This window comes from Rhea pennata, chromosome 4, assembly GCF_028389875.1.
Source record: "Rhea pennata isolate bPtePen1 chromosome 4, bPtePen1.pri, whole genome shotgun sequence".
Classification (NCBI taxonomy): Eukaryota; Metazoa; Chordata; class Aves; order Rheiformes; family Rheidae; genus Rhea; species Rhea pennata.
The window spans coordinates 76505676-76530226 of NC_084666.1; the positions used below are offsets into that span (position 1 = coordinate 76505676).

The 24551-nt window shown below is 51.1% G+C and overlaps 1 protein-coding gene across 1 annotated transcript; it reads left to right on the forward strand.

Annotated features, from left to right (window-relative positions):
• The first annotated feature begins 10592 nt into the window (after positions 1-10592).
• On the forward strand, positions 10593-14645 carry NKX6-1 (NK6 homeobox 1). The gene is given in 4 exon segments (XM_062575106.1): positions 10593-10775; positions 10777-11275; positions 11926-12098; positions 13598-14645. Coding segments are annotated over 4 exon segments (1110 nt in total). The 3' UTR covers positions 13853-14645.
• Positions 14646-24551: the final 9906 nt, after the last annotated feature.

A 24551-nucleotide genomic window follows, 5' to 3' on the forward strand; every position in this document is an offset into this window, starting at 1 on the left:
TTCCTCAGGCACGCGAGGCAGGTTGTGCCCTCTGCCGCGGAGCGGGGCCGGGCCTCGCAGGCATCGCGAGGCTCCTGAGCCCTTGGACAGTGCCCCTTGCTTCTCAGGCGCCACGGTGGGCAGCCCAGCACAGAGCCTCTGTAGCGAAAATCCGCACAAAATCCAGCAGCGCGACCTTGGCTTTGGGTGGCTGGATTGTACCTCACTTGGACGGGAGGGAGGGAAGTCACTCAAGAAAAGAGCTTCTCACAGCTCACACCTTCAGGCTGTTTATTCTCCAGAAAAACCTCAAGGAAAACAGTGCCACAAACAGGCAGCAGTTGCTTCCTCCCCCCCCCCCCCCGCTCCCCCAAAAAAATTTTTGCCCCTTCCCTTATGCTGCAGCAGCCCCTGGTGGCATAGGGCAGACCTGGTAAGAGAATCAAGTTATTCAGGATTATATTGATATGTTTATGCCTTCTCTTGTAATGCTAAAGAACTTAAAAAGCAAACATCATGCCTCTGTGCAGGATATGACATACGTACGCTTTGCAGGGGTAGTGTGGAGCTCTGGAGCCCTGGATCCCTCTGCAGGGGCAGGTGGACTTGCCTACGCTGAGTGTCGTTACTGCTGCTGGCTTTTTGCCGGCACCCTGAGACTAACAGGCCACCTTGTCCTCTTGCCATGGGTCTGTCTGAGGCCAGGACTAGCATGGCCAAGGCAGCAGAGCTTTGCTGGTTTGGAGAAGGCTGTGAAGAAAAGGGCTTGTAGTAAAGGAAGCTCTGCCTCACCTCCATGTGTTACAGGGGCCTACAAAAAGGTTAGGAGTAGTAGTTCGAACAAATGTTATCCGTTGAGCTAAAAATCCAATGAACCCACTGAGGTAGTTTGAGAAGGCAGATGGGGGTAGGAGAGAGCCTGAAGTGAGAGAGACTGAAATGTAAAGCCTCCACCTTGTTCCTCCTGCCTGTCCCTGGGAAGTTCTCTCTCCAAGCCTGGCCCCTCAGCAGGCCCTACCAGGAGAGCTTTGTGCCCTGCTGGGCACCCTGCTGTGGGGCCTGGAGGAGACCCGTGCTGGGCCGGACCCCCCCGGCGGGGTGGTCGGCCAGGACCGGGCAGCACACCCCGGGAAGGGCCTGTCCGGCGTTCAGAGCAAAGGGCAGCACTTTGAGGAAGCATAGCCAGACACTTGCCTTGCAGATGGGATATACAGGTATTATTAGATATTGATGTGATGGCCAATATATAGACCGTCAGGCCGTGATGTTTTATATCCTATTTGTACTAGTCTTTCTGGGCTAAAATTGCTGTGCTCCAGTGAAAATCTGGCCTGGTAAGAACGGGATGAAGCAGAGAGGAAGGCTAAGCACAGCAAGAGCTGGAATTTGGCCAGGCGCTCGAATTAGCTACGTTACTGTTTCAGAGAGCACCGTGGGAACTCCAATGACCACAGGCAGTCAGGACCTGACTTCTACAACTCAGCTCCAAACCAGGAAGGATTTATAATGCTGAAGAGTAACACGGAAGTAAAAGCCTTACCAGACCAGTTAATGTGCAATGCACACTGAAGGCTATTAAAACCCAACACGCCAAACGTGAACAGCCGGGGATTTGCAAACGAACCCGCAGACAAGATCTTTACCCCAAGTGAGACTAAACTGACTCGCTAGATGGAGCTGCTACAACAACTAATGGGCTGTTTTGCTCCCCGCGCACCCAGCTGCGGCTGCTGCCAGTGGCCGAGCGCTGCTCTGGGCCCCAGCACGATGCTGGGGCTGGGGCCAAGCCCTGCAGGCCCGGCTGGGCTTTGGCACCGCGGGCGCTTGGACTGGGACAGGGCGCAGTTTGTTTCACCAGCTAGAAATGAGAAGTTGGAGAATCAACTGAAATACTCGCCAGTGGTTCCCACAAATTGCAAGCCCAAAAAAGTATACTTCTGAGACCTTAATTTTCTATGACAAAGCCCGTGCATTTACGACGTTGTCATAAAAATCGTGTATGTAGCCTGTGGTCTTTGTTGAGAATGAGATTTGCTTCTATCACAGAGGATGCAAGAGTTTGAACCTTAGGTGGTGGAAGCGGGAATTTCTGCATGGGTGTCAGGTACCCTTGACACCAAGGAGCAAGCTCAGAGCTTCCCCTGCCCCTTTTGCTGTGCTTATGGGCTGGGTAAGGCCCATAAGGGCCCCGGCCACGAGAGCGCTGTCAGGGCAAACGCAGCCCTCTTCCTTCTAGCCATCCCACCCATGCTTGAAAGCCTACGTTGCACCGTGTAGCATCCACTGTTGGGTCTTGCACCCTGCATGCAACAGTCTGTGGGGCTCCTGGATCATGCCTTGGCCCACAGTTCCTGCCTCAGCTTTACCCCACATCACTTGGGGAAAAGTATCAGCCCAATAACCACCTGTATTTGAAGTACAGTAAAAAATGTGACGGGCTTCTGTCCAGATATCCTAAGCATTCAGTGGCTCCTTGAGAGCCAGTTAAAACTTTCTAAAATGCATCATGTCCCAGCTCTGCTCTCTGACTGATCGCCAGTACTAAAACCAGCTGAGATTCCTCAATACGTTATGCTTAATGAGAAATGAAGAAAGCAGGGTTTTTTTTAAGTCATGTTACGAAGTATACTGCTCTGAGTAATATTCTTTATGATTTAGTTTGAATGTTCTAATCAATGCAACCCTGTCAGCCTTTGATGTGATGAAAAATGCTGAAATATGGCTTTCTAAAAATCATAAAAATATGCACATAATGATAGCTGCTGCTGCTTTCTCCCCTCCACCCCCATTTAGAGCATCAATTTAATGATTTCCAGTTCCCTGACATTGGACCACACTGTGCCAACAATTTCTAAGCAAAGCTCTCCACTGATTTCCACAGGGGGCTACTTAAAGATCGATGGCCAGAGATGGCCTACTGTACATATATTTTTCTCATATAGTGAAAGAAACTATATAAAAGCTCCAGCTATGTCAGTTAAATTTCCATACATTTTTGCCATTAATGTGAAATCAAAGAAAAGCTAGACATTAGTTTTAGCCTTAAAAGCGTATCTGGTAGGATACCGTATGGCGAAAGCGCACACATGAACTCCAGGGTGGCACCTGGACACATATCCGGTGACTACAGCCACATGGGGACGTGCTAAAGTGAACATGCTTGGGTAGATGTACTTGCTGGCCGGAGCCAGGGGGATAACTAGTGAACTTCTGCTGGGTTTAAATCAATACCGTTACACCTGGTAATACAGCTGGAGACACCTCTGAAGGAGTCTCCTTGGCAAAGGAAGTGAGGTTACCTTTGGAAAGGTGGCACACTCCCTATGCGAAGGTCAACGGAAGAGGACAAGTACGTCTATTGCTTGTCCCCGCTGCGACAGTCAGACTTAAAACATGTTTTTCAGCATGACTGTTACTAACAGGTTTCTTAAGTGCTTGCCTTAGTCACTAGTGATAAAAAATATTTTTATGACTTTGCCACGATAGTGTTAGGAACATGTTTTTTTCTTCTTTTTTCTTTTTTTTTCCTTTTTTTTTTTCCAGTGTTTTGTGTGTCTGAAACATTTGCTTCTTTGAAAGTTTATGAAAACTCCAACAGACCTTTGTTAAGAAACAGGCTTCAGTCCCAGTATGACTTGCTGCTTAAGGGGCCTTACGATAAATGAGAATCAGGCAAGATTATGAATTTTGAAGCCTCTTCCTTGTGAGCCCTGTTGTCCGTGTCTAATCAGTCATAAGCATCTGGTCCTCACTGAGTCCATCAAGTCTACCTTCCTCCTCTAACACCGACTGAAATGTCCCTTCTTCTTTACAGATCTCTGGAGTTTGGAGGAGTTCAGACCAAGAACTTGTTTGAGGTTAGAAATAACAAATCAAACTCCATTCAAATTGTAAGATTTTCTGTAATAAATGCAGGATCTTTCTATTTGTCACCCAGTTTTTGAGTAGTCAGAATTCCCACTCCTATGCTACAAGCTGCAAAATCAAGCAGGGGGAAGGAAAGCTAGAGCTCGTGCACGCACAGGTAACTCCAGGATCCCATGTGGCAATAAAACGATCAAACGTTTTGAGTCTTGGCATGAATGACACAATTGCTGACATGCTTCGCAGCAGGCAGGGACCTCTTGGCTTTCCTCTGTCCTACCTACAGGCTCTGCATGCTGTCCTCCCCTGGGCAAGACATAGTTTGAACCGGTTTGTTGTGGATGAGCTTGAAATTGTGGTTGAGCAACAGTGATGTGTGGGTGCTGTGTCTCCCCCGCGGTCTCTTCTTCCCACTTTCCTGATTTTCCTCAATATCACTACGACTCTGGCTGCCGATGCCAATAACGTTGCCTTCAACGTGGGAACGGAGCAGGTCGTTGCACTGCGGAGTGACATGCGCATGGTCAACAGCAGTGCCCAGGGCTTCTTTTCCTCCTGCTCAGCGAAAGGAAGGGCCATCCTTATGGCAGCAAATTCTCTCTCTAGTAAGTGTAGGTCTAGAGAGAAATATTTTTTCTGTATGCCACAGAACATTAAAGATAACTTTGTGTTTGTGTCAGCTGCAGCTCTCAGTAGCACCACGCAGGAATAAATAAACATGAGGACGCTGAGAAATCTTTCATGCGCTAATTACTTTGGATAAACAGAGGCTTGGTAATCAGTAATGCCACATGGTTATTGCTAGCACAGTTTCAACAACAGTGTGAGCAAGGCCTAAGTGGCTGAAGTCTCCCAAAGATTAACAATGGTTTTAATGAGCTAACTGTGTTGCATTGGGAAAGGAGCCAGGATTTCAGCTGAGGAATGTGTGATTATTTGGATTAAAGAGAACTGAAAGACGGTCTTCCCTTTCTTTTCCCCTCCCCAGCTTCTTGGAAGCATAGGGCTGTATGGAGATAAGAGACAACATCCTAATCTACGCCCAGAGCAGCTCTACACCTGAAATACTTGCCTGCTTGCTGGAAGCCAGTGAACGATGGAGAGTGAAAAACTCAGTTTTCTGAGTCAGTTTTCTGCAGTAAAAGTCACCTAAACGTGGTTGGATTTGAAAGTTGTATTTGGCATAGCTATGTGTGGGGAACCTTCCCATAAGCCTGGCCATACAATCAAAAAAAAGTCTTTTGCCGGTAAAGCTTGTTCTTCTCAGAGACCTGGGTTAAGCTTCCTGAGTCGCACCAAGTTTTACCAAGTTTAAGAGTTTTATTATGGAAAGGTTTACCAGCGCACAAACCCTTTGCTCTAATAACCGGGCAGAATTGCTCTGCTGGGAGCAGGCCGCGGATCACCGTGCCCGGAGCCGGGGAAGGAGCGGCACGGTGCTGTGAGCGGTCTCCAGTGATCGGGTAGATCCCAAGGGGCCAGTGGAGCCTGTGTCCAGTGCAGAAGGAGCAGTGCGCCCTTTTCCCGGGGGATGCCGGGGAGGGCTTGCTGCCCAGAAAGTAGGCCGGCGCAGGATGGGGGGGGGGGTCTTCTCTTTCACTTCTCTCTTCCTGGCTTTCCCAGCAGGGGTCAGTCAGGACTAGTGATAAAAAATAAAAAGTAAAGTGACTGTTTGAATATCAATGGTTCACAGTGCCCCAGAAAGGAGAGAATATTTTGCCTTACTGAAAAAAAAAAAAAAAAAAAAAAAAAAGAAAAGAAAAAGAAAAAAGCACTTGTACATCCCAGTTCAGGAAAAGCAAAAAAGAAAAAAAAATTGAAACAGTAACACACACAAATACAAGTAATGTGCTGGAACACGCTTCTTTTTGCTGTTGCTGTTTTAAAGAAACATTGACCATGCGCTATTTCTACTCAGTCCAACTGAAATCTCAGCCTTCTTCACTGATTTCTTTCACAGCTATTTTGGATACACTTCGGTGTAACTGGAAACACCATTTAGGGCAGAATGTGGAGACTGCGGAATTGCAACAGCAAAAAGTGCCGCAGATGCGTGCTCAGAAGTGACGTGGTGCCCCGGGGGAGTGCGGAGCTCGCAGGATCCGTCACCGGCTGGAAATGTGAAGTTGTTACCTACAACAATCATTCCTGCCTGGTCAGACTAAATAAGTAACATAAAGCAGTATCACTCCCAGGCTGACGTCTGCAGCAACCCTGCAGCCAGCAATACTTCATCGTCCTCAGCGCACGCGAAAGGCGAAGAGGATTGCCACGTGCAGCAGCTCTTTGCTGAAGAGGCACAGTGTCTGCTGCCCATGCTGCGACAGCAGCGTGTGCTGCAGCCCCCTCAGGCTCGCTCCTGCAGGCGAGGGCACCTCTAGGATGGCCACCCCTGCCCCTAGACCGGCATGGGGAGCTAGCCCCACCTCCACTCCTCTGCTAGCTCCTCCATGCTCAGCAGCGTGTCTCCGAGGAGACCCATCCACACGATGCTGTCGAGACCTCCTGGGCCTTGGGATGCCCACGCGGTATGGACAGAGCACTGGAGCAGGTTGCCCAGAGAGATTGTGGAGTCTCCTTCTCTGGAGATACTCAAAACCAACTTGGATGCGATCCTGTCTAACATGCTCTAGATAATGCAGCTTGAGCAGAGGGCTTGGACTAGATGATCTCCAGAGGTCCCTCCAACCTCAACCCTTCTGTCATTCTGTGTGGACTTTGAACCCCGGCGTTTGCACCTTACGCTCTTGGGTCACACCATGACGGGGTGTGAAAGCTCAGCGGCTCCTTGTCCTTGCGCAGCAGGGGCTCCATCACACCCCGGGGGTGCTTGTCCCCCTCCTGCCACCCACCGCCTCCCCTCAGCCACCCCCATGCTCCTGCACAGAGAAGGTGGCCCTGGTTGGGGCCGGGATGCCCCTTGGCTGGGCTGTCCCCAGGGCTTGCAGTCAGACAAAAAAGCAGGTGAAATGTATCAGCAATTCTGGCTCACTCTCCCTCTTTTTTCTTTACTTAATTGTGAAAAAAATATTCTGGCTAGCTTAGCCTCAGTTTATCCATTTAGTGAAAGGATATAGAGGATAACATTTCATGCGTGGAATTTTAATGATAACTTCTGAAATATAACTTCATTATATTTCAGTATATTATTGGCTTACAATTTTGTAGTCTTACAAGAAATTTCCGTTCCACATCTCCATTAAATGTCTGATTCATTTTCTTGGCTCGTGATAATGCCTCCAAGCTACATCACTAAAGAATCAGTGTTCTGCATTAGATAAATATAAGACCGAGTGTGATTAACCTATTAACTATTTCAATTAGCTTTTACTGTTCTTCGGGTACTCCGTGTTTTTGAGGAAGCAGAAAGAGCGCCCTAGTATTACAGAGCTAGCGTATGGACCTAGGTTGTTCATCATCACTGGCAGAAGCTCTGCTGTAGAGAATCTTGCACAACATCACAATTTTCCTGCTACTGGGAACGTCGTAGAGGACACATTTGCAGTGTGAATTACAGGCAAGAGTGAAAATTTTCAAATCTTCATAACATTTCTAGGCTCTGTCTTGCTTCTTGGCAATCGGATCTTGATTAGGAGTCGGAGTAAGCCCGAGGAAAAACGTCCCGATTTCCTGATCCTTTTCCCGCCTGTAGGGCAGACAACAGGCGATTCTCGAGTTTTCCCGTTCTGCTGCAAAAACAACCACAACAACAACAAAAGTGTCTAAATTCCGCAGCGCTCCGCAGCGCAGCGCGGCCCCGCGGCGGCTCGTCCCGGCCGCGGCGCCGCGGCGCTGCGCGCTCGCTCCTCCTCTCCTCCCTCACTCCTCCTTTCCTTTCGCACCTCGGCTGAAAACAAACAAATAATAATAATAATAATAATAATAATAATAATAATAATAATAAAAAGGCAGCTTTTCCTCCTAAGTTCCCCTCCCCGCGCGGCCGCCCGCCCGTTCCCCTCTAATTTATTATTTAACGCGGTAATTGCATTATCTGCGATGGGGGTGGGGGTGGTGGTGGTGGGAGCGCTGAAATGTAGCCAGGTATTAATGAACCGCCCCCGATCGCACTGCATCCATTTATTACCCATATGTACTCAAGGGAGAGTTTGGCCGTCGAGTTTTGAGACCGCGCTTTGCTCCCCACCCCACCCCCGTTAGCCCGGGTCAGTTGACTTCTGCCAGCACCAGCTTGGGAAGCGGAGCGCACCGGCTGCGAGCCGCTGTGCCTGCCCGTGACCATGCTCGGAAAGAGCCAGAAATATGTATATAATAGTAATATTAGTAATAAAAAGAAATTAATCTTCTCTGGTATGTCCGGGTACCGGTTTGAGAGGCCGGGCCGCCGCGCCCCGGCGGGGCAAGGCAGCCGCTCTCCTCGCCGCTGCGAGCCGCCAGGCAGCAGAGCGGCTGCTCCTCGCCACGCGGGACCGTGCGGAGCCCCGCGGGGCCGGGGCCCGGGCTGCGGGGCTGCCGCTGCCCCGCGCCCGCGGCGCCTCCCCGGCGGCCGCCGCTCCCGCGCTCCGCCGAGAGCCTGAGAGAAGGACAGATTTTTTTTTTTTTCCTTTCTCCTTTCCTTTCCTTTTTCCCATTTTTCCCCCTTTTCCGTTCCTTTTCTTATTCGAGAAGTGGCTCGAGGACGGAAAGCCAAGACCTGCGGGGGAGCTTCTCAGACGCGAAGCTGCGCGGCCGCTGAAAAGTTTCGGCGGTGCGGGAGCCTGCGCCACGCACGCTGCTTCCCGAGGCGCGTACTTTTGCCGCGACTTTGCAAAGTAAAACTAAACCAGCTCGGAGCAACAGGGGATATTCGTGAACAGAAAGAAACCCAGTCGCGCTCCGAGGATCAACACGTTTCCGCCGTATCTAAGATACGTAGTTACCGAGACGAGACGAACCCCCCCCCCCCCCCCCGAATAATCCCCCTTTCCACGCTCGGGGAAATACGCTGCCCGCAGGCTACAGGCCTTGCAGCATCCTTCCCCCCCTCCATCACCCCCTTTTTCTTTTCTTAGTTGTGTAGTGTGGTTATGCCCCCTTCATCCCTACGCGGGACCCTCTTCGGAGGCCCTGGAGGATTTTCTCCTTCCAGCCGCAGGCGATGGGGAGAGCAGCAAGCGCTGGGCAGGGGCTGCGGAGCGCAGGGCCGGCAGCGGCCCACTCGGCGGCGGCTGCGGCTGCGGCTCCCTCCGCGGCCGCCCGGCGCGGCGCGGCGCGGCCCAGCCCGGCCCGGCCCGGTGCGGCTCCGCCGGTGCCGCGGGTGCTGCGAGGGCGGCCGTGGCCGCTCGGGCTCACCGCCCTCACCGCGGGGGAGGCAGAGGGGAAGAGACGGGGAAGGGGAGAGCACAAGGGGGGAGAGAGCGAGCGAGCCAGTGACCTCCTGAGAGAGGGAGGAGGAGAAAGAAAGGGGGGGGGGGAGAAAGAAAGAGAGAGAGATAGAGAAAAAGAAAAGAAATAGAAAAGTGATGGAAAGGAAAGGAAAGGAAAGGAAAGGAAAGGAAAGGAAAGGAAAGGAAAGGAAAGGAAAAAGGAAAGGAAAGGAAAGGAAAGGAAAGGAAAGGAAAGGAAAGGAAAGGAAAGGAAAGGAAAGGAAAGGAAAGGAAAGGAAGGAAAGGAAAGGAAAGGAAAGGAAAAAGAGACGAAAGGAAAGACAGAGGGGAAGAAGATAAAGGTAGACAGAAAGGAAAGAGGAAAGAGCAGAAGAGAGGAGAGGGGAAGCAGAAGACAGAAAATGAAAGAGAAAAAAAAGAATGAAAGAATGAGAGAAATAGAAAACCTGAGAGGAAGGAAGGATGGAGGGAAAGAAGGAGGGAAGGAAAGAAGGAGAGCAGATGAGAAAAAAGTAAGAAAGAGAGAAGAGAAGAGAAGAGAAGAGAAGAGAAGAGAAGAGAAGAGAAGAGAAGAGAAGAGAAGAGAGAGAAGAGAAGAGAAGAGAAGAGAAGAGAAGAGAAGAGAAGAGAAGAGAAGAGAAGAGGAGGGAGCCCGAGGCGAGCAGAAGTTGGCCCGGGGCGGTGCGCGGCGGCGGGGCTGGCGGGCGGAGCGGGCGCGGCGCGGCGCGGCGCGGCGTGGCTCGGCTCGGCTCGGCTCGGCGCGGCTCGGCGCGGCGCGGCGCGGGTGGGCAGGGCCCGCCACCGCCCCGCCCCGCCCGCGCCCTCCGCCGCCGCCGCCGCGCCCGCCGCCGCCCGGGCCCGTAAAGGAGGCCGGAGCGGGCGGCGCGGCAGAGCCGCCCGCAGCCTCGCCCGCGCCGCGCCAGCCCCGCAGCCGCCCGCCAGGCACCGGAGAGCACCGCGCCGCGCAGGGATGCCGGGCGCCCGGGAGGACGGAGCGGCGAGCACGGCCCCCGCGCCGCTGTGAGCCCCCCAAACTTCCCTATACGCATATATATATATATATATATATATATATACACACGCTCGCGCTGTGTATATACACACACACACACACTCATATATATATATATATATATATATATATATATATATATCTCGCATAGCGAGGGGGTTGCTCCTCTCCCGCGGCGCCGGGCCGGCGGCGGCGCAGCCCTGATGCCCGGCGGGGCGGCGGGGCCGCCGCTTGGGCGCGCAGCTCCGCGCTAGAGGCGGCGGGCGGACGGACGGACGGACGGATGCGCGGCGGCGGCGGCACCGCAGGGCCCCCGCGGCGCTAGGGGCCGCCCGGGGCGCCGCTCGGGGCCCGGCGGCGGCGGTAGCGGCGGCAGCGGCGGCGGCGGCGGCGGCGGCGGCGGCGGGGGGATGCTGGCGCTGGGGCAGATGGACGGCGCGCCCCGGCAGAGCGCCTTCCTGCTGGGCAGCCCGCCGCTGGCCGCCCTGCACAGCATGGCCGAGATGAAGGCGCCGCTGTACCCCGCGTACCCGCTGCCCGCCGGGCCCGCGTCCTCCTCCTCCGCCTCCGCCTCGCCCGCCTCCGCCTCGCCCTCGCCCGCTCGGCTCCCCGGGCGCCGCCGGCCTCAAGCCGCCCCCCGCCGCCGCCGCCGCCGCCGCTGCGGGCGGCCTCTCGGCGCTGGGCTCGGCGCCGCCGCAGCTCTCGGCCGCCACCCCGCACGGCATCAACGACATCCTCAGCCGGCCCTCCATGCCCCTGGCCGGCGCCGCGCTCGCCTCCGCCTCGCCCTCCGCCTCCTCGGCGGCGCCCGCGGCGCTGCTGGCCGGGCTGCCCCGCTTCGGCACCCTCAGCCCCCCGCCGCCGCCGCCGCCGCCGCCGCCGCCCCCGCCGCCGCCGCCGCCCCCGCCGCCGCCCGGCCTCTACTTCAGCCCCGGCGCCGCCGCCGCTGCCGCCGCCGCCGCCGCCGCCGCCGCCGTGGCCGCGGGGCGCTACCCGAAGCCGCTGGCCGAGCTGCCCGGCCGGACGCCCATCTTCTGGCCGGGGGTGATGCAGAGCCCGCCGTGGAGGGACGCGCGCCTCGCCTGCGCCCCCCGTGAGTACCGCCGCCCGCCCGCCCGCCCCGTTATTTACTTCCAAAGTTTCTCCCGCTCCCTCTCCCCGTCGGTCGGCGCAAACCCGCGTGAAATGTCCGTTCTTTCTGACAAAAAGTGGATTTTTTTCTCTCTCTCTCTTTTTTTTTTTTTTTTTTTTTTAATATCATTACTTCCCCACTCCTTTTTCTCCCGGGGAAAAGAAAACCCCAACTCCTCCTTGCCATGTACTTTTCCTCCCTTTATTTATTTCTTTATTTATTGTCGGGAAGCGCTGGAGCTGGCGATTTCCTTAGTGTAGATGTGCGCGCAAACTTTCCGCAAGAAAGGATTTTTTCCTCCATTTTTTTTATAAGCTGGCGTTGGTTTAAGCTTTTCGAGAGGAAAAAATTGTTTGCCCGCTCAAGTGTTAGATCGTTAAATGAAAAGAAAAAAAAAGAAAGAAAGGGGGGAAAAAAAGAAAAGAAAAAAAAAGGAGGGAGCCGGGAGACTCGCAACGCCACGTTTTTCTGGCAACGGTTTTGTTACTGATCCGTTCCCCCGTGGGTAGAAAATCCCCTTTCCCCTGAGAGCCAGCTTGATAGTTAAGCACTTTCCTAAATAAATAGATTAACATATCTGTCCATGCCTTCCGTTTCTCTCCCCACCCCAGATCAAGGCTCAATTTTGCTGGATAAAGACGGAAAGAGAAAACATACACGACCCACTTTTTCTGGCCAGCAGATTTTCGCCCTGGAAAAGACTTTTGAGCAGACGAAATATTTAGCGGGACCGGAGAGGGCCAGGCTAGCCTATTCGCTGGGGATGACAGAGAGTCAAGTCAAGGTGAGATGATCATGTCAAGCGCTAGATAAGGGATTGCAGCCCACACGTTGCTGGGACTGGGAGGAGTGTGGGGAAAGGAAAAAAGAAAAAAAAAACAAACAAAAACAAAACCCACATACGCTCTCATAGCTCGGTTATCGGGCAGCGAGAGGGACGGGGCGGGCGTCTGCGCCGTCGGGCCCGGCCGGGGCGGCGGCGCTCGCCGTTTGCGCACGGACAAAGCCGCCGCGAAACGTTGTTGCAAACGGGAGGTGCCGCCGAGAGGTGCCCCCCCCCCCAACTTCCCCACTAGCGTCTTTTCGGCCGTACAAACGGGCCTGGTTGGCAACTGTCAGCAACGCGCTCGTGAAGCGGGGGGTGAGGGGTGGGGGGGAAGAAAAGGAGAGGAAAGGATGTTTCAAACCGCGTCTGCCTTTAAAGGCGGCACTTGCAAACGCGGCGTGCTTAGGAGCGGTGACACCGGTGGGGTTTGCCTCCGAAAACGAGGTGCTCAAGCTGCAACATTTCCGGGTGTCCCAGGCAAAAAAAAAAAAAAAAAAAAAAAAAAAAAAAAAAAACCACACTCGTTTTGCATCACCGAGCAAAAAAAATTATTATTATCATTATTACCTTTCGGCAGGGAAGGCAGCGCCGCCGCCGTGTCCCCCACCCCCCCCCGCGGAAAGAGCCGCTTTGAGTTCAGGGCCGAGATGCTTCTGCGGCGGGTGGGGTGGTGGGGTGGTGGGGTGGTGGAGGGTCTCGCTGCGTTACAAGCCCCAAAGCGCGGCGGGCCGCGGGAGAGGTCAGCAGTCCGCTCCGCGCGGGGCCTCCGCCCGCCGCCTCGTCCTTTCGGGCTCCTGCGGGCACCCCGGTTTGTCACCGCGAACGTGTCCGAACGGCGGGGGATAAATTACTGCAGCCGCTAGCGCGGAAATAGCCGCTCCCCGCCTCCTCCCTTCCCGCTTTGCAGTGCCCTTTCGAAGGATAAACGTGTATAAAACCGGGCAGGGGCCGGCAGAGCAGGATTCAGTGTGAAGCGCTTGTTTGCACGCACGGGCAGGGCTGGAGGGCTTGGAGCCTCGCTCCGGCCTGGGGGGCTGCTGCTGGGGTTTAGGAGTTTTTTTTTTTTTTTTTTTTTTGGTCGGTTTGGGGGACGGCTGCGTTCACGCTCGCTGTGGCCACGCGTGTCGGGTCGGGGCGCGGTGGCAGGGGAGAGGGGGGAAGGAAGAGTCAGCGTTTTTGCATCGCACGACTCGCGATTTTTTTTTTTTTTTTTTTTTTGAGGCGGGGAGAGACGGAAGTTGGCGTTGGAAAAGGTGTTTCTAAACGTAGTTTCCCAAAAAAAAAAAAAAAAAAAAAAAAAAAAAAAAAAAAGGAAGAAAAAGAAAAAAAGAAAAAAAAGAAGAGTCGCGAGGCGCTAAAAGACGGGGGGTTTCTTGGCACGGGCGGGCGGGCGGGTGCGGGTACCGGTGCGGGTGCCGGTGCCGGTACCGGTGCCGGTGACGGCGTGCGGCGGTCAGGTGTGGTTCCAGAACCGACGGACCAAGTGGCGGAAGAAGCACGCGGCGGAGATGGCCACGGCCAAGAAGAAGCAGGACTCGGAGACGGAGCGGCTCAAAGGCGCCTCGGACAACGAGGAGGAGGAGGACGACGACTACAACAAGCCGCTCGACCCCAACTCGGACGACGAGAAGATCGCGCAGCTGCTCAAGAAACACAAGCCGGGCGGCGGCGGGCTGCTGCTGCCCGCCGCCGAGGGGGAGGCCTCCGCCTGAGCCCCCCGACGGGCGGCCGGATCCGTCCCCGAGCCTGCCCCCGGCGGCTTTTGTAAATAAACCGCGAGTCACGCTGACCGGTGACTTAGAGACGTTCCTCGACTGTGAATATTTAAAATGTAAAATACCTTTTTTTCTCCCCCTTTTTTTGTATAGAAAGAGCCGCTTCCGTCGGTGTCCCCCCCCCCCTTTTCCCCTCCCGGGCCGCGGCCCTCCTCCCCCGCGACAGGAAGCCCCGGCTCCCCCACCTCGAATTGCACACGCCCTTCATGCTATTTATTAGTATTTTTGAAATACTTCTTCTTCTCTTTTTCTTTTTTTCTTTCTTTTTTTCCTTTCTTTCGGTTGTTGTCGTGAAGAGGGAGGGGGGAGAGGGCAAGTTGACATAGTTTGCTTTAACTTAACCCGTTTTCCAATAAAAGTGCGTGTTGAAAAGTAGATGGTGGGAATTGTCACAACCACTTTCAGTCAGAATATAAAATTCATTTAGTTGCTGTAATTGACTTTAAAGTGTGTTTTCTTTTGTATCATAAAGAATACTAGAGAATGTAAATTGTTTTCTTTTTTTTAAGCTAATAGCGATGATATATCGTGATATAGCGTCTTAACATTTATTAATTTATATTAAAAATAATTCGGTTTGTAAAGAGAAGAAAAGCCCTTTGCAAGACCAGTTAAATGTAATGCACTTTCTGTTTAAAAAACGATAAATCAATTAAACCAGTTTAAAGACGTCTGCTGCCTTCACTAAAGGGTACAGATAATCTGATCTCATCAGAGATCGAATAATAAAACCGACGGTACAAAAAAACGGAGAAAAATTTCACGATCTTTTGTTCATTCTCAATAGTTTTTTTTTCCTTTACTTTTTTCTTTTTCTTTTTTTTTTTATGATGGAAATTATCCAACGCCACTTTACCGCGAAGGTTCAAGAACCACACAAATAAAATCAGCGGTCTCTGCTTTGGGGAAAAGGAGAGTTGCTCTTGCCAGTGTATCGTTTTTTCTGATAGCGCTTCCCCCCCCTCGCCCCCCGCGGGGCCGTCCCTGGGGGGCTGAGGAAGTCATCATTTCCATATAGATCCCAGATAGGTTCACCTCAGGCGAATATAGGCTGTATTAACTTTTTAAGCAGCAGAGCAAGGCGGGCTGTTGTCAAGGGCAAAGTGTTGCCGTTATTATGGCAAAGGAGCTGTTTTCCAAGAAGCAAACGATGAATAAAATAAGAGCCCAGCTAAGGGTCTAGAGTAAATAGTTGGACCCAGGACCCAAACAACTGCTTTAAATTGAAACTCATTATCTAGCGCTGATCATTTCCATATCTAAACATACCAGAAACAATCATCTTTTTTTTTCTTTTTCTTTCTTTTTTCTTTTTTTTCTTTTTCTTTCTTTTCTCTCTCTCTCTTTTTTTTTTTTTTTCTGCGGCAGCGGAGCAAACAGAAGCACTGACATTAGAGAAAAGAAAGAAAGAAAGAAAGAAAAAAAGATTCTTCCCTCAATTCGGACGTAGTTTTCTGCACAAAACACGGCGCTGCCGCCGGGCGCTGCGGGCCCGGCTCTGCGCGCCCGCCTGCGCGGGGCTGCGCGCCCACCGCGCCGGGAGCCTCCAGCCTCTCTGCGCTTCCCCTCTACTACCAACTTCCCCCCCTCCAAAAAAAAAAAAATATTTTTCCGCACGTTTGCAAAGACAAAGCCTTTCACTCCCCTTTTCCAGCTGACTGCGGCACTGACTTGGGCTTTCCAGTTAATTTACTTCCACACAGAGACCCAGCTGGCCACCAGTTGAAGTTGGCACTACCAAACCAGAATTATACGGGGGAGGAAAAAAAAGAAAAAAGGAAGAATAAAAGAAAAAAAAAACCCAACTCTCATCGCTTGGTTAGGCTGGTTTTGTCCCGGCTGTTTGAGAAAAGAACAGTTTATTCGTATGATCTCACTTTTTTCTTCCCTTCCCCTTTCTCGGTGGAGGTTTCGGAAACAAAACCCGGCTCAGGGGAGAGCCGAAGCCTTCCTCGAAATTCAGTTATACACACACACACACACACACACACACACATATATACATATATATATATATATAAAATAAAAAAAAAGGAGAGAGAGAGAGAACCCCCAACCTCGGGACGGCGGCGAGCAAACGGGAGGCAAAAATGTCAGCGGGCTGCGTTAGGTGTAAAGTTCAGCTCCGGGCACGCGGGGCTGCGCTTAAGGCCTTAAAATAAATCAGAGCTTTGCTACATACGCTCACCGACTAATTCCAAATGATATAATTCAGAATGTATCTCTAATATGAACGATAGCACATAGCAATATATAGCATCACGCAACACACGCAACATATGCAACGCGTGCAATCCGCACCAACCCCGCGGAGCTCGGCAGCCGGACCCCGCGCACGGCCGCGGCCGCACCCGCGCAGGGAGCCGCGGGGCCCGGCTGCGCGGCCGCTGGAGGGGGCGGGAGCGCTTTTTGCTAAGCGGTATAACGCGACTCCCCCCTCTCCAGCCTCAGCAGGCTTCATCCGTGTTCTCCGCTTCAGGCTTATTTCGGCAGCTTTGTCTACGAACAACTTGCTTTTTTAAAAAAATTATTATTATGTTTTATTTTCTTTTTTTTTTACTAGGCACTTTGGATTTCCAGATCTCTTTCTCTCTGTGTGCACCCGTTTATTTATTTTTTCTTTTTTTTTCCTGGTGAAGGGGGAAATGAAGCCTGTTACTTCGGTATTTACCCCGCCTCGTTCTTTGACATTCGCATTCTTCTGAGCGCGGAGGAGGAAGCTGCTGCCAAGATGAACTTCTCGCTGCTTAACCCGAGGATTTTGGAGCAGCGCTTGCGAAACGAAGTTACTTTGCAAAGCGGCGAGGGACGCCGCAATGGAAACTTTATTTTCCGGGGCCGGGCGCCGCCGCGGAGCCCCAAACCAGCGCTGCCGCAACGCGACGGACAAGGCCGGCAGACTCTCTCTTTTTTTTTCCTTTATTTTTTTTCCTTTTTCCCGTTTTCCCTAATTGCGGCGCTGCCCGAGCACCTTTATCATGTGGGGTAGCGCAAGGTGATGCACGTAGGAAGGGCCCCGGCGTTTCGCGCTGCGCCCGGACCGACAGCCAAGTCGGGACAGCAGGACGATCTCAGTGAGCGCTGACCTCCCACCCGCACCTCCGCCTTTTAACGAACCGCTGACCCACCCCCCCTCCACCACCCACCACCCACCACCCACCACCCACCGCCTCGGTTCCCAGCCGGCCGCGCTGCCGGGGGCTCCCGCGGGCGCCCCGCTCCCCGCGGGGGCTGCGCCGGAGCAACCTGCCAGCGCGCCCCAAAGCTCATTCCTAGCAGCACGTCCTCAATCATTCATTAAAAGTCGCGTCAAGCAAGCGCGTATAATTCATCTTTATGCAAATACATCACTGTCAAGCCATTAGCGTATTGCTCTTATTTTTCTTTTTCTTTCTTTCTTTCTTTTTTTTTTTTTTTTTTTTTTTATTATTATTAAAGTGCATTCTTTTTAATTCAGCCCGGTAAAATACGAGCCCTATTGCCCAAGAATTATAGCGACTATTAGAGTAACATATGGGCAACAGGCACTCAGAAAATAAAACCCAACGGATAAAGTGGCAGGGTCACCACAGGGAGCAAACACTTAACAAAATGGCAGCGGGGTAATAGATTTTCCTCGGGGGCCGGCGGTCCTGGGGGGCCGGGGGGGAGCCGCGCCCCGGCGCGCAGGAGCCGCGCAGGAGCCGCGCAGCGCCGCCGCCGCCGCCCTCCCCGCTTAATGAGCGCGTCGCCCGCATCCGCGTCGCCCCAGCATGGTAATTGAGCAGATCTATTAACTTGTTACACTAGATTTGTTTAAAGAGACTATTACACAGTCATTTAATCAATTTGTTACACTGGAGGTCCTGACTTATGAGACACTTGCCGTATGATTCCTTAATGACTGAATTAATTTGTTTTAATAAAACCAACATTGTGTACAAGCACATTTCAAGAAATGTAATTTTGGAGACGGAACAGTCCAATGCTTCATCTGATTAGGTCTTTTCTATGGTTTATCAAAGTCTGGAGTTGCCGTCATAAACTGCATGTATGGGGTATTTTTCTTTTTTATAGCGTCATTAATTTAATATGGATCATTAGTTCTTTATACACATGCATGTTCTGACAAATGTACCCAATGAATAATGCACCTAATGTGTTTGGGCTCAAATGCATCACACCATAAACAGAAACTGCTGCAAAAAATAAATAACAATAAATAATAATAATAATAACAATTAATATCATAACCACTCTCTTCTTTCACACTCCGGTGCGCTAAAGACTTGTTTTACAGCTACGGAGCCAGGGTGCTCCCACCTCACAACAGGGTAATCAAACCTACGGGCTAACTATGGAGGGAATGCAAATAGATTTATGGTGAATTAAGGTTATCCTGAGAGCAGATGTAGGACGAGAAAATCGGTTTTGCTCCTGATGGAACCTGACGTGTGCGGAATAAATGTAAATAAACACGAGGGTCCCCAAGAAAAGGAACTTGATGCTATTGATTATGTAAAATAATCGCTGCATTACAAATGTTAATGCACTATGTTAATGTACTACAAACAGCCAGCATTTAAGGTCTGACTTTGGGCAGAAGAAGAAAGAAGCAGGGCTCTGGTCTTGGGAAATGACTTGGGAACCGAGAAAACAGTAGTAACGCGGTTAATAATAATAATAATAATAACAACAACGCCCTCCTGCGCCAACAAAAACCTCGGCGTTTTTACGGGCTGGGGAAAAAAAAAAAAAAAAAAAAAGCAGCCGCTGCAGAAGCAGTGCTGGAGGCTGTAAATGTGCAAACGCTACACATGGCAATATCCCCAAAGAAAAGCAAGTTAAGTGTTGCGTTACTGCTTCAAAGAGATCAGCAAAAATCACTTTTGCACATAGAGCCTAAGCACCTTAGCATCAGACAGAGAAGAGATCTACGCAGGCGGATATTGTTTTCATTTAAATACTTTTACATTTTCTTTCCAACGCCTTGATAGCGGATTTCTTCACACAGTTCCCACCAGGAACTCAGCTAAGCATCTCCTCATTTTCCCGCGCGTGCCTGTGCTTCGTCGGCTTGAGCGGGGCACAGCGCGAGCGCCAAACCTAACGCTGCTCCCGCCGGGGGCACCTTTGGCCACCGCGCCAGCGCCCGGGACCCGGCCTGAAAAACACGAGCCGCAGCAGGAGGTGTCGCGCCCACCGCGGCCTTCGCGCGCGCAGCCACGTCCTGCGCCCGCTGGGATTTCGAGCGAGGGGCTCGCGGCGCGAAACGCCCCTCCGGGGGCAATTTTTCACCCTTCTCGAGCGGAGTGGCGAGCACGGCCGCCCTTCGAAGCTAACCCGCGTCTTGCGTCCCCTCGAAAGCCGTAGGCAGCGCAGCCAGCAGGTATATTTAAGCGAACGGCTTCGACCTCTTGCCCGTTTTAACAGATGCTGCTTCTGGCCACCCCAAAAAGCTTGTTTAAAGTTAACAGCGTTAAGCACCGGAGGTCACGAGGCCAATTCAAGGTCATTTTAATTCTGGCTAAAGGTTAATTAGATCACTGCATTAAAGCAGGAATAGACTATACTCAACTTTACTCTAATGAGGGCAGACAGGTTTTTTTATATACCTCTTAACTGCTCTCTTTATGATAAGGATATAGGATATATATCAGGCAGGAAACCTCGCTGTCGGTGACATAACTCACGTTACGGGAGTCCCTCTAGCTTCAAACCTTTTCTTACTTTTCACCCGGCAGCGTGAACGCCGCGGCGATACGCGGCGGGACGATGACACAAGGAACAGTTTGGAAACAGCCCCTTCTTCAGAGGGACCTTTCCTCAAAACGGTGTTACTCCAGGCCTCGCTCTGCCCTGCCGGGGCCGGCTGCGTTTCTGCCCTAGCGTTTTTATTAGGATTTAAGTCGAGCAGGCGCTCAGCCCGCTTTGCCCTTTCTCCGCAGCACGCTTGGTTCAAACGCGAGCCGAAGATTGCAACGAAGCTCCTTCTCCTGTTGCACCCGCCAGCTTAGCCTGAAGCTTCACTGATTTCTTATTTCATCCTGCTGTTATCTTGGAGAAATAATGTTTCCAGGCAAAAGGACCGTCTTCTCGCTTAGGTACGGAAAAGGCATTTACGAGAGGCAACGACGTCGCTTGTTCCCTCGCTCGGTTTTCCGCGTTTCCCCCCGAAGGGACCCTGGCAGGTGCCTTCTCCCCGGGGTTGGTGAGCCCCCGGCCAAGCACTCCTACAACACCCAACACGGGCAGGAGCGGGCCTTGTGCCGAGGACAAGGTATACGGGCAGATAGACAGAGATACGGGTAGAGATACTCATATATATATGAGTACATCCCTGCACACATCTTCATTTGAATAGCTGTTAATTGCCCACTTTCTTCTCCACCGAGGCCACCAGCAAGAGCGCCAGGGGCCCAGCTCACAGCCCAGCCGAATACCTGACTATTTAAGGTACTCTGGAGCTGCATGAATCAGAAAGAAAACAGCTCCCCCTACCCATTTTATTAGAAAGCAATAAAATCTGGTGGTGTCTCATTAAATTTAATGAGCCTTCATAAAATAACCATTACGCTGTGGAGGTAATGAAAAGAATAACTATGACGGTTAGTAAATAAACCAGCAAGAGCGATACTATTAGATGTCCCAGATACCTCGCAGGTATCAAACAGGTAAATAATTCTCCGAGTGGATTTCACCGTCTTACACCCCTTCACGCCCGTTTACATCTTCGCTCGTACCACTTTGGAATGATTTCTTCCCCCTCCTCCTGCACGTGTTTGGTACGATGCCATTCGTCTCTATAGTGCTAAACATGCACGTGTACGTGCGTAACTTGGAACGGATCAGCAGATGGAGAACCTAGATGGAAATTTTCAAGGGTGGCCACTGATTTTGGGCCCCTCCATTTCTGAAGTTTCTTTTAAAAGAGCAACTGCTTTTGAAAATGACAGTGCAGAATTTTCTGCGACAAATATTTTACGTATAAATACATAATTTATAGAAAAAACATATATACATTTATACACACGCACACACACATATATAAATCAACGCCTTTCCAATCTGCAGCTCTTCAAATCGCCGAGACAGATACAGTCACTAAGATTTAAAAACGTGGCCCACGTTGCAAGCCTTACATCCCTGGCTCACGCACGCCACGGAAATAAAAGAGTTAAACTAATTACAGGATAAACTCCGCTGCGAGTTTACGACCGCCAATAAAAGAGCAAGAAGAGAGGCTGAGTGGGGGCTAGCGAAAAAATTCCAGAATGTTGTTGTGGGAAATGTGACTTTTGCATTTCCCGCTTCACCTGAAATCGCAACAGGAAAGGTTTCGGCACGGGAGCGAACGGGCAGGATTTGATCCGAACCTGGGCTTCCCTTAAAGGCTCGTTCTCTCTCCTGCCGATGGCCACCGAGGGCTCCGCCGTCGGCCCGAAAGGCACGAGCATCACCGCCTCCGCTGCTGAACGGGCGTCATACGTGGGTGCAACGTGCCCCAGCTGAATTAAAACATCTGCAGCATCTTACAACGTCTTGCTTCTGGTTTGAGCTGTGGAACCCAAATACCGATCACTTGAGCCCAATCTTCGCCCAGGCAGCCGCCTGCGTGGACGCATCACGCAGGACGTGGCAGGGGCCCAGCGGAGACGAGGGCGGACGCGCGGTCGCTCGATCCGGGGAGGTAAATACAAGCAGATGAAACAGAAAAAAAAAAAATACCCCGAAGAGATGAGTACAGCACTGCTTGCTTTCGTGCACGTGGACCTAAACTGCTGCTCGGCACGGTCAGCCTGCGGTCCGAGGAGGAACTCGGTCCTTCGTACTGATTTATCCACAGGCAATGCGGGCCTAAGGGCAAGCCCTTTGCCCGGCCCGTGAACAATTTCTTAGGAATCCGGTAATTATTGTTATTTTATGGTAGAGCCAGCACAATTTTTGTCGAATTATAAATATTGCAGGTCTATATTTTCCCTCCTCCCCCCCCGACTGCAGCGGTTCCTGAAGACATGTAAACCCATAGTGTTATTACTCCCTAATCTAGTCGAGGTGATGAAACGGTGCCAAAACTCTCATTGCAATTTCATCAGCATATGCATGAGTCGCACTTTTGCAGTGTTGCAGAAACAACACAAATTGGTTTGCGAATTGTGAACTCCCCCTTCGTCGTCGTCGCCGTCGCCCCCTTTTCCTTCGGAATTGCAAACCGCGGATGAGCGAAGCAAGCGCGCTCGGCCGGCTTTGGGTCCCGACCCGCGGCGTCTGCTCACGCCCCTCTCCCTTCGCCGCCGCGACTTTTTCCTCTGCCCGGGAAGAGGGAAGGTGGGCGAAGCGGGGTCGGGGGCGCCGCTCCTTGCCCCGCTGTCCCCGCCAGGCTGGTCGCCCTCCGTCACTCGGCTCCCTCTCCGCTGGAAACGGCGGCACTGCTGCCGGCAGCGGGCCCAAGCCCTCGCGATGTGCAGCGGCAGACCTTCGCATGAAGCTTGATTTAATTTTTCAGCGGAGAGATCGTTTTAGACTCGCATTGTTCACATCAAATAACGAAACGCTGCTGATTTAATTAGGGCTCAGTTTTTCAGGCCGGGCTCGCCGCATTGCTGAAATTGCATTTAGCATGGGACAAAACTATCAATAGATAAAGCAATTTAAAAGACCCAGCTTACAGAACGTATTCTCTTTCCCCTTTCCCTTTGCCACTTTCAATTCATTGCTCAATTTAAGTATGGAAATAATGTTTGTCAAAGAGTTCCCGACATATGAATTGTACCAAAAAAAAAGAAAAAAAAAAAAAAAAAAAGATCTGGGCATCTCCTGCTTGTATTCCTAACCCATTTATAGCACAATATACAGATAATTCAATCTACTGCTGAAAACATGGTTTGTGCAGTTACGTAGTAATGGTTCACTTAAAACTTGATAGTTTTCTCATATTTTGCTTCTCCTTGGTTTGACAAAGTCAACTGGGCAGATCTTGGCTAGCAGAAATCACTGTTGACTCCATAGCATCAATTCTGTGAAGTTTAGCCTGAGGGCAGTGAATTAAATTTAGGGGGAAAAGATAAAAAAGAAGGTCAGCTCATGAGCTTGCAGTACATCCCTGTGGCCAGGACGCGGCTGTGGTCAGGAGCAGGGGGGAACCCTAATCTAACTAAATTCGAATACCTGGGTTTTGCTCAATCAGGGAAAAAAGCCTGAAAAAAGATTATATACATATATACATATACATATACATATATATACACACACACACACACACACACACACACACATATACATACATACATACATATATATATATACACATATACATATATATATACACACACACACACGAGCCAGGTTCATCAGTTTTGTAAAGCACGCCCAAGCACGGACAAAGCGGGTTGTGTCATGATTTCAGGCAGGCAGGATGAAACCTGAAGCAAACTCACTTAACTTCCCGAGCATAACGCGAATAATGAATTTAGTCTGAACGAGGGGAAAAAAAAAAAAAACCCGGAATATAAAATTCTGGAGAATTTACACCCTTGATTTAAGGGTATAACCTGGTTATACAGCACATCACCTATAGGGTCAACCCCAGCAACAAAGTCAGCTGATTTAGAAAATAATTTATCCTGGTAATGATATTTGTGCAAGAACGACGGCACCAGCTTTGTTTCTCCGCCGGAGCCCCGAGATTTTTTCTACGCAGCCCGCAAGGAGCTTTCTCTAGAGTGTGGTTTTCTTCCTTGTCCTGTTTTCTCCACAGCGAAGAAGCCTTTCCAAGCAGTCTGACATCCACCCTTAAATTACTTCCCAGGGTAGAGTGTCTGTATCTGTGCTGTATGGTAGGTGACTGCTCATTTCTCATATTGATTTACATGAGGCAGGGTAGTGAACATACAATTAATAGTTGACTTCATCGGAAGCCAGCTGTTAGCCCCATAATTTACAATGGGAGCAGTTTAAGAATAAGAAGAATTATACTTGTAGAAACTGTATTTCTGCATTTTAAAGGTCAAATCCAACTTCCATTAAGGTTGTTAGAGACCCTAATTGATTGAAAATGATGTTATTTGCTGATGTATGCAGCTTGAGCTTCACGTGCTGCTGCACGGAGGACTTCTAAGGAACGGGGGGATTCTTAGCGCGGGGACACGTATTTTTCCCAGCCCGAATCACAAACGGTATCGTTAAATCTGTGGATCTCTCCCTGCTTTCGCTCCCGAAACAACTCGGAATTCCTGTAGCGCCGATTCAATGGAGTTTCCCTCTGGAAAAACGCAGAGGCCTATGCCTAAATCCTACGGGAGCTCAGCACGTGCTCAGTGGCTCCTGCTCTCCTGCATGCTCAGGAGCATGTTGGAAGAACGGCGACGTTCCTACGTTTTCCCATACCTGGAAAAGAACAGTGAAATGTATCTTATGTATAGAGGAAGGTGTATGAGTGGGCACATGTATGTGCACGTTTGCTTGTATGGACATCTGGACACACTCAGGCATATCTGCATACATACAATGCACAAACGCAGAGGGAGCAATGTCAGAAAATCACTAGCAAACGCAGCAGAAATGCCTAGCTGAACACAGAATAATGTCATGTTTCAGTGTCTCAAGCCGATTACAAAAAAAAAAAAAAAAAAAAAAGAGTCTTTTAGCTGATCCAAGC